Genomic DNA, 9,013 nt, shown 5'->3' with positions numbered 1-9,013 from the left:
AAGTTCTCTTATATGGAACTTTGTAAATGATGTGGCCACAATAATCGCAATTTATTACCCACTTGAGATCAAGAACCCCAACCAATGATTAGTTAGGTGAACATTTTGAGTTTTAAAAGTTAGGTGACAAAAAAAATTACTACGAAGATTCAGATACCGGACAAAACATAAAAGGCAATCCTATCTATGAAGTAAAAATTCCTATGAATGACTAAAAATATTACTTTTAAATAGAATAACTCCACATAGGTACATAATCATCGGCTTATTGTTATACCCATTTACCGTCATGGCCGGAACGAGGTGACATCAGCATACTGGCGGCCATATTTGCCCAAAATCTGTGTCCCAAACAACTCTTCTTCATCCAAATAAAACCCTTTCTCCATCTCTATGTTTTCTCCTCTCTTTGTATCGTTTCTACAATTCCCATTCAACTGCTTAGCCGTTCTGAAACTCCGCCACCTTCGCCGTCGTCTTTTGGATATCCTTTGGGTTGGAAAAAGCTGGTACCGGAAGATTCCAAGCTGAGTCCACGAAGTTTGAACAAGCTGACCTCCCTCTCAGTGCTATAGTTGCTACGTGGTGAGCAAGCACTACCATCTCCTCCGTCGGGAAAGTTCCAAGCCAAATCCTTGACTTGTTATTAGGCTCCCTCACTTCAGAAACACACTTCCGGGGATTCCTCCAGCAAACTCCACGGTATACCGGGTGTCTAGTCTCTCGGAATTTCTTTCTTCAGGCATCGACTTCAGAGCATAAACCATTGTTCTTGGTTAGCTCACAAGACTTCACCACCTAGCACCTGAAAACCCGATCCTGATTCCAGCCAACGTTGGCATGACGCACTAAGAGAAATGATATCTGCGGTGGCACATCAGAAGCAAATCAAACCCTTAATCATGACTTTTATCTATTAATTATTTTTATGAACCCCACCGACACTGGTTACACAATTTCAACCCCCTAGATATGGAGTTACACAGCACTAAGGGAAAATTTTATTGATTTTCATAAAAACAAAAAATGAGAGATGAGAAAGAAAAAAGAAAGTGTTTTGGGTGGGATCGGTTGAAACATCGAAACCAAGAGGAATGAATGAATCTAAACTAGCCAAATGTTTAATTACCGACAAGTTGTCGTATGAATGAATGAACATTAAACCTATGTACCTCAACATTTAAATATCTATACTACATTGCATGACATGTAAGTTCATCCCAGAACGTTGACACAAACAATCTCATTACCAACTCATTTAGTTGCCTATTGAAAAACGAGCCAAAGATCCCATTACCGACAAGTTGTAAAGAACATTCGATTTCTGTACCTCATGGTTTCATTATCTGTTGCATGACATAAAAGTTCATCCCAGAATATCGATATAAAAATGGTTGCAAGCATATAAATTATATAATAGCTAAGATTTCATTACTGACTCGTTTAATTGCCTATTGTTGTTGTTGGGAGGTGTCAGTTGAAAAATTGAAACCAGGAGGAATGAAAACAGCATCAGGTCAATTCGACGTGGAACTGTCCTGCAAATTTTAATTGACAAACTTATACAGTTTAAAACAGCATATCTTTCATTTCCCTAAAGCTCCTTATTCCACGCTATGAGAAACTATTAATACAAATTCTTAAAAGCAGCAACTTACTGGAAAGAAAGTATATCTTCAAGTTATAAAGAACAACTAACTATATAATTGTGAATGTGTCTGAATAAAATCAATTTTATCATGTCACTCGAAAAACTAAAGTCCAATGCATTCTTTTCAAGAAAATTGCAACCTACCTGAATATCTAGGTCTAAAAGCAGGATTCACACAATTCTGCTCGCAGAAAGATCTTGGAAATGGCTCTTTAAATCCTCCTACAAGAATTTTGAAACATAAGATCTGAAGTAACAAGATGAAGACTAATCATGAATATTATATATCAAGGCTGACTATTTACCAACCTTTTTGGAAGAAAAAACTGGTCAATAGCTTTTTTTATTTTTTAACTCATAATACCACATGTAACATCCTCAGCAGACTTTGGCAGCAAATGAGATTAACCTAGAAAGTAAAACCTGCATAAATGTAGTACCAAACAAGTTAATGGTACCTATTTTCACAAAACCTCACTAGACATTAGAAGTAATCCTTTCTTAAAATACTCCTAAACTAAACAACCAAAGTATAAGCATTTTAAGAAAACAGAGAATCAAAGAGGCGCCTCCTGGAGTTACCAATTGAGATCAGCCAACTGCTCCAGCTTTTGGAAGGTGAAGTGTTGAGCTTTTTTGGAACTTTTTCAGCAAAGTGTTGAAGTGTTGAGGATTTGCCCACAATATTTTCATTGGTGCTGAATACAGTCTCCAAGTAGCAGGAAATAGCCATCCCAATGAAGAAAAGTGATGGTACAGATTACAGCTGCAGACAGAGTAGTTTCCACAACATTTCCCCCAATTTTTAGGTTTCCAAGGTTACCATGAGCAAGATTCTCACTTACTTGAGACGTTTGAGAAGAAAACCTACTCAAAAAGATCACTGGTGAAAAGTGAAACATGGTGTATAACATTTATTTCTTTCAGCCTATGTTTAAAGTACATCAACTAAACTGAAAATAGAACTTAACACTCATTGTAGTTTCCATAACTTTTAACTTATCAATACAATTGGCTATGAACAAATTGATTCAGATTTCCAAGTGACGATCTTTATACTATCTAAGAGAACATTTCAGATCAAGATTGATTTATCAGATCGTAAGATCAGCTCTAAAAATAAAGTGGCGGTGCATATATCTGCAGAAAAGCCCTTACGGACCATTTCCTTAAGAACTTCTGTTGCCTTCGAAGTATAGTTGTTTTGAAGAAACCCCTGGATCATTACATTATAACAGCAGCTATCAAGCAAACGATTATTATCTCCCATGCTCCTAAACAACTGGTATGCTTCATCCTGCAATCCCTCTTTACAAAATCCATTAATCATTATAGAATATGTGTAAACATCAGGCTTTAAACCATTGAGTGAGATTTTATGAAATAATTCCTTTCCAACTTCAATATGCCCAGCTTTGCACAAGCCATCAATTAGGATATTATAACAGACAATATCGAGTTCCAACTTGCTGTTCCGCATTGCTTGAAAAAGTTCCAAAGCCTTTTCGAGTTTATCACTTTTGCATAAACCATTCAACAAAATTGAACAGGTCATTACATTTGGAACTTGTCCAAAAGCAATCATCTTCCTCAAAAGTTCACATGCAGATGAAACTCTCCCTAGTTGACACATACCTTGCATAAGAGTGTTGTATGTGACAGTATCCGCAATTGGTCCTTTTTGGGATATTTCGTGAAAGAGTTCCATTGCTTCGTCTATCCTTTTAGCTTTGCAATATCCATTGATCATGATGTTGTAACTAGATATATCAGGTGCACAACCCTTCTTAATCATCGACCGAAATACTTTTCTAGCTTTATCCATCCTGTTTTGCAAGCAATGACCGTTTATTAATGCACCATAGGTAACAACATTAGGCTCAATGCTATGCTTTATCATTGTGTCAACAATATCTTCAGCTTTAGAAACCTTCCCTTCCTTGCAATGCGCATCAACCAATATATTATATGTGACTAAATTAGGCTCAATGCCTTGCTTCTTCATTGTATCAACGGTATCTGGTGCTTCAAAAATCTTTCCATCCTTGCAGTGTGCATCAATCAATATATTATACGTGAAAATATTAAGTGAAATATTATTATCCACCATTTCATTCAGAAGCCTTGTTGCCTCCTCCTGCTGTCCCAAATCATACATTGCATGAATTAAGCAACTGTAAGTAACGATATCTGGTCTAATGCCTTTAACCTTCACTTGGGAGAAGAGATGGAGAGCCTCATTTAGTGATCCCTTCTTACAAAGTGAGTCAATGACAGTGTTATATGCTACGATATTGGGTTCAGAACCTCTATCTTCCATCATCCTTAGAAACCTAACAGCTCGATCGGTATTCCCAGTCTTAGACAAACCATTAAGTATTGTACTGTAAACAATTAAATTAGGTTGATACCCTTTGTCAACCATTTCATCAAACAAACTCGTAGCATGGGAAATCTTACCTTGCTTACAAAGTCCATTAATCAAAGTGGACAAAGTTACAACATGAGGCTCAACACCTAACTTCAGCATTTTCCCCAAAACAGAAAACCCAAAATCAATATGGCCTAATTGACAATAGCAGTTAACCAAGATGTTAAAAGAATAAACATCATGGGGAACACCTAATAATTCAATCTGGCTATACATCGACACAACAATGGCATAATGTTTCATTCTAACAATGGTTCCTAATAATTTGTTGAATTCCACAACCGAGGGCCTTGGGTACTTGTCAATCATCTCATTAAACAAAATCAAAGCATCATCAACATTATCGAAGTTTTTTGGGTTTCCCCTTACAGACATGGAATTCTTAGTGAAATGTTGGATGTGGGTAGCAATGGTTTTAGAAGAAGAAGAAGAAATAGAAGAGCGGAAAATAGAAAGATGTTTTCCAGCACTAACAATAGAAGGAAGAAGTAATGGAGGATTAAGCTTACCCAAGTCTTGAAATTAAGCAAAATGGAAAAGAAAGAGAGCTGAGGTTGAGCGGCGGAAGAATGTATGTTTGGTAGTCAAATTTAGAACTCTGGGGCGGGAACGGGTCGGATAGAACTCGGTCTGACGATGGTGAAATGAAAGGGTTTCAACTATGCAGCATGTTGGCTTTTTTAAAATGGTTGATTTTCAAATTTCACAAGGGTCAAATTAAGCTAAAATATGTATAAAGATTAAATTGAAAAAAATTATAAATATTAAGGATTAAATTTAATATTATGTGAATTAATTATGAAAAGAATTTTCCTCCAATGGCTTCTAAATAGAGATTTAATAAAATTGACTTTAATAAAACATCATTAAACAAATTTACAAAATTGTATATTTAATCTTAATCTTAATTTTGGTCAAATTTTATTATTTGATCAAAGTTGTAGATTTTGTCTTTGTATCTTAATTTGTTTAATTTTAATCCTACACTTTTTGAATACTAATATTTCATTATTTACCCTAAAAATAATTATTAAATTCATTAAGTTAAATAATGATATTTTAAAATTTTTATGTAATACCTTATCATATTGCTATTTTCATAAAGTTACTTACAAAGAATCCATATCATTTTAAAATTTTAAAAATTTAAAAATATAATGACTGATTAAATCCGTTAATTAGGAATAATATCGAATTAATAGCAGAATTTGTCCGATTTAAGCCAACAGTATAAGGACCTTGAATCTTTTACTATACATTCAAACAAAAGAAAATCCCCCACGGGCATCCCTGTCTAAATTATCCAAAGTTTCTTCTGCTGTGAAATCTAACATACACCTTCCACTCCCTATGCATTAGCATAGTAATTCTCCTGACCAGAGCAAACGAGCTCAGATTAGCCTCTTCGCAGTTCAGCAGCACAAACCGGTTTCATAATTTCATTATCTATACTACTTGACACCTAAGTTCATCCAATATAAACAGGGTTCCGAGCATATAAATCACATACAACAAAACCAGGAGGAATGAAATTAACATCATCCCAATTCCACATACAACAATACTGAAAATTTTAACTGTCAAACTTTACAGAACATATCACAAATAGGAATCCAGTTCACAGCTTTAAAGAAAGATTAGTGTCCGCTATACTGGATGCGGCTGAGGGAGACTTTGGCATAACACCACAATTAACCTCCTCCACGGACTTTGGCAGAAAATGAGCTTAACCTGGAAAGCAAAATCTGCTTAGGTGTAGCACCAAATATGTTAATGCTAACTATTTTCTCAAAAACACACTAGAAATTACAAGTAATGTTTTCTAATATATTCCTAAACCATGCAGCCAAATAATAAGCATTTTAAGGAATGAGAGAATCAAGCAGCCACCTACTGGGGTTGTTGGTCAAGACCATCCAATGGCTTCAAATTTTGTGTTCAAGTGTTGAGGATTTTCCCGCAATATTCTCATTGGTGCAGACTACGGGCTCCAATTGGCAGGAAACAGCCATCCCAATGAAGAAAGGTGGATGTTCCGATTACAGATACAGACAAGATAGAGTTTCCAATATTTTTCACTCAAATTTTAGCTTTTCAAAATTTCTTTCAGCAAGATTCTCACTTACTTGAGAGGTCTGAGAAGAAAACATGCGGAAAAAGATCACTGGTGCAAAAACATTGCGTATAACATTTATTTCTTTCATCCTTAATGTTTTAAGTACATCTACTAAATTGAAAATAGACCTTAACAATCAATGGAGTTTCCAAAAACTTTTAACTCATCACAGCAACACAACTGGCTACGAACAAAAAGATTCAGATTCGCAAGTGATGATGAAGCATTTCAAATCAAGATTGATTTATCGGATCGTAAGATCAAATCCAAAAATAAGGTGGAGTGTATATTTCTGCAGAAAAGCCCTTAGAGACCATTTCCATAAGTTGTGTTGCGTTTGAGATATAGCTGTTTTGAAGAAACCCTTGGATCATTACATTATAACAACAGCTATCAAGCAAACAATCATTATCTCCGATGCTCCTAAACAACTAGTATGCTTCATCTGGCAATCCCTGTTTGCAAAATCCATTAATCATTATAGCATATGTGTAAACATCAGGCTTTAAACAATAGACTGATAGTTTATGAAATAATTCCTTTCCAACTTCAATATGCCCAGATTTGCACAAGCCACCAATTAGGATATTATAACAGACAATATTGAGTTCCAACTTGCTGTTCCGCATTGCTCGAAAAAGTTCCAAAGCCTCTTCGAGTTTATCACTTTTGCATAAACCATTCAACAAATTTAAACAGGTCACTACATTTGGAACTTGTCCAAAAGCAAGCATCTTCCTCAAAAGTTCACATGCAGATGAAACTCTCCCTAGTTGACACATACCTTGCGTAAGAGTGTTGTATGTGACAGTATCCGGGATTGGTCCTTTTTGGAATATTTCGTGAAAGAGTTCCATTGTTTCTTCTATCCTTCTATCTTCACAATATCCATTGATCATGATGTTGTAACTAGATATATCAGGTGCACAACCCTTCTTAATCATCAAGTGAAATACTTTTCTAGCTTTATCCATCCTGTTTTGCAAGCAGTGACCGTTAATTAATGCATTATACGTAACAACATTAGGCTCAATGACTTGTTTTATCATTGTGTCAACGGTATCTATGGCTTCAAAAACCATCCCTTCCCTGCAATGCGCATCAACCAATATATTATACGTAACAACATCAAGCTCAATGCCTTGCTTTTTCATTGTGTCAATGGTATCTATTGCTTTAGAATTCTTCCCATCCTTGCAATGCGCATCAACCAATATATCATACGTGACAATATCAAGTGAAATATTGTTATCCATCATTTTATTAAAAAGCCTTGTTGCCTCCTCCTGCTGGCCAAAATTATACATTGCATGAATTAAGCAATTGTAAGTAACTATATCTGGTCTAATGCCCTTAACCTTCACTTGGGAGAAAAGATGAGAACCTAATTTAGTGATCCATTCTTAGGAAGACAGTCAATAACAGTGTTATATGCTACATATCGGGTTCAAAACATCTTTCTTCCATCAGCCTTAGAAACCTAACAGCTCGGTCAGTATTACCAATCTTACACAACCCAATAAGTATTATACTGTAAACAATTAAATTAAGCTGATACCCTTTGTCAACCATTTCATCAAACAAACTCAGCCTGAGAAATCTTATTCTGCTTACCAAGTCCATTAATCTAAGAGGACAAAGTTACAACATCAGGCTCATAATCGACAAAAGCAATTAACCAAGATGTTGAAAGAACAAACGTTATAGGAAACACCTAATAATTGGCTATACATCGATACAACAATGGCATAATGTTTCATTCTAAAATGGCTCCTAATAATTAGTTGAATTCCACAACTGAGGGCCTTGGGTACTTGTCAATCATCTTATTTAACAAAGCAAAAGCATCATCAACATTATCAAAGCCATCATAATTTTTTCGGTTTCCCCTTGCAGATATGGAATTCTTAGTGAAAGGTTGGATGTGGGCAGCAATGGTTTTAGAAGAAGAAGAAGAAATAGAAGAGCGGAAATTAGAAAGATGTTTTCCAGCATTAACAATAGAAGGAAGAAGTAAGGGAGGATTAAGCTTACCCATATCTTGAAATTAAGCAAAATGGAAAAGCAAGAGAGTTGAGGTTGAAATGAAGAGAAAAATAGAAATTAAACCTTACGTCTGACATTAGTACAGATTATGACACTGATTAAGTCCTTTGGTGAATTATTATCATTTACTTTTATTAAAGATTGTATGAGAACTTTACTTTTATTAAAATTAAAATTTGTATGAATCATTGTACTAGGACTTTTATTAAAAGTTTGCCGGTTTATAATATGTATCCAAGGGATTATTAAATTCCTTCTTATCCAAAATTCCTTCTCTATATAAGAAGAAAGAAAACCCTCAGATGTAAGATAGAGAACTGTACAAATCTAAAATTTGCCTAGCCCATATGCAAATAAAAATAAAAAAACAAATTTAAACTAAAACCAAAATAAATAAAACAAGCTTAAATTACCAAATCAATAACCTAAAAATTAACCCTAGCCCAAAACAAAAGAAAAAACAAAACCCTAGTAGCAGCCACCACCAGCAGCCGCACGCCGCAACAGTAGCCGCCATTCCCGCACCGTTTCTTCCGCGTGTGCCGCCACGTTTGTACCTGCAAAACGGACTAGGAGAGTCCAAAAGTAAAAAAACAGTGAAAAAAGTAGAAAAATAAATTAATAAGTGATATTTTCAAGCTATAAAAGAGCCTCGATTTTGTATTCTTTTACTTACGAATGAATCAAAAGAAAACGGAAAAAAGTCAATTCAAATACAAGCCATTTTGAAGGTAGATGTTTTACCTTCTATTATTTATTTATTTATTTA

At 35.0% G+C, this 9,013-nt stretch overlaps 2 protein-coding genes and 1 pseudogene across 3 annotated transcripts; all 3 read right to left on the bottom strand.

Annotated features, from left to right (window-relative positions):
• Positions 1-208: 208 nt before the first annotated feature.
• On the bottom strand, positions 209-2,384 carry LOC107915426 (dehydration-responsive element-binding protein 1B-like; annotated as a pseudogene).
• On the bottom strand, positions 209-4,758 carry LOC107915427 (pentatricopeptide repeat-containing protein At1g63080, mitochondrial). 2 transcript variants are annotated; one of them, XM_016844587.2, is made up of 5 exons: positions 2,234-4,758; positions 1,961-2,074; positions 1,796-1,873; positions 1,440-1,538; positions 209-864 (listed from the first exon to the last, which is right to left on the bottom strand). In XM_016844587.2, exon 1 carries the CDS (start codon positions 4,455-4,457, stop codon positions 2,727-2,729), a length of 1,731 nt encoding a protein of 576 aa, XP_016700076.2. In that variant the 5' UTR covers positions 4,458-4,758; the 3' UTR covers positions 209-864; positions 1,440-1,538; positions 1,796-1,873; positions 1,961-2,074; positions 2,234-2,726. The 2 variants fall into 2 exon arrangements, with proteins under 2 accessions (XP_016700076.2, XP_040958213.1); XM_041102279.1 differs by lacking the exon at positions 1,440-1,538.
• Positions 4,759-5,340: 582 nt separating this feature from the next.
• On the bottom strand, positions 5,341-8,312 carry LOC121222200 (pentatricopeptide repeat-containing protein At1g62930, chloroplastic). The gene has a single exon (XM_041102278.1). The coding sequence runs from the start codon at positions 7,503-7,505 to the stop codon at positions 6,630-6,632; it is 876 nt and encodes a 291-aa protein (XP_040958212.1). The 5' UTR covers positions 7,506-8,312; the 3' UTR covers positions 5,341-6,629.
• Between the last annotated feature and the right edge of the window lie 701 nt (positions 8,313-9,013).

This window comes from Gossypium hirsutum, chromosome D10 (genome assembly GCF_007990345.1).
Source record: "Gossypium hirsutum isolate 1008001.06 chromosome D10, Gossypium_hirsutum_v2.1, whole genome shotgun sequence".
Taxonomy (NCBI): Eukaryota; Viridiplantae; Streptophyta; class Magnoliopsida; order Malvales; family Malvaceae; genus Gossypium; species Gossypium hirsutum.
Note: the sequence above shows the minus strand (reverse complement) of the source record. Positions and strands in the feature narration are given on the sequence as shown.

Excerpts from the sequence above, each read along its gene's own strand:
- LOC107915427 (XM_016844587.2), bottom strand. The coding sequence starts at position 4,457 with ATGTCTGTAAGGGGAAACCCAAAAAACTTCGATAATGTTGATGATGCT.
- LOC121222200 (XM_041102278.1), bottom strand. The coding sequence starts at position 7,505 with ATGTATAATTTTGGCCAGCAGGAGGAGGCAACAAGGCTTTTTAATAAA.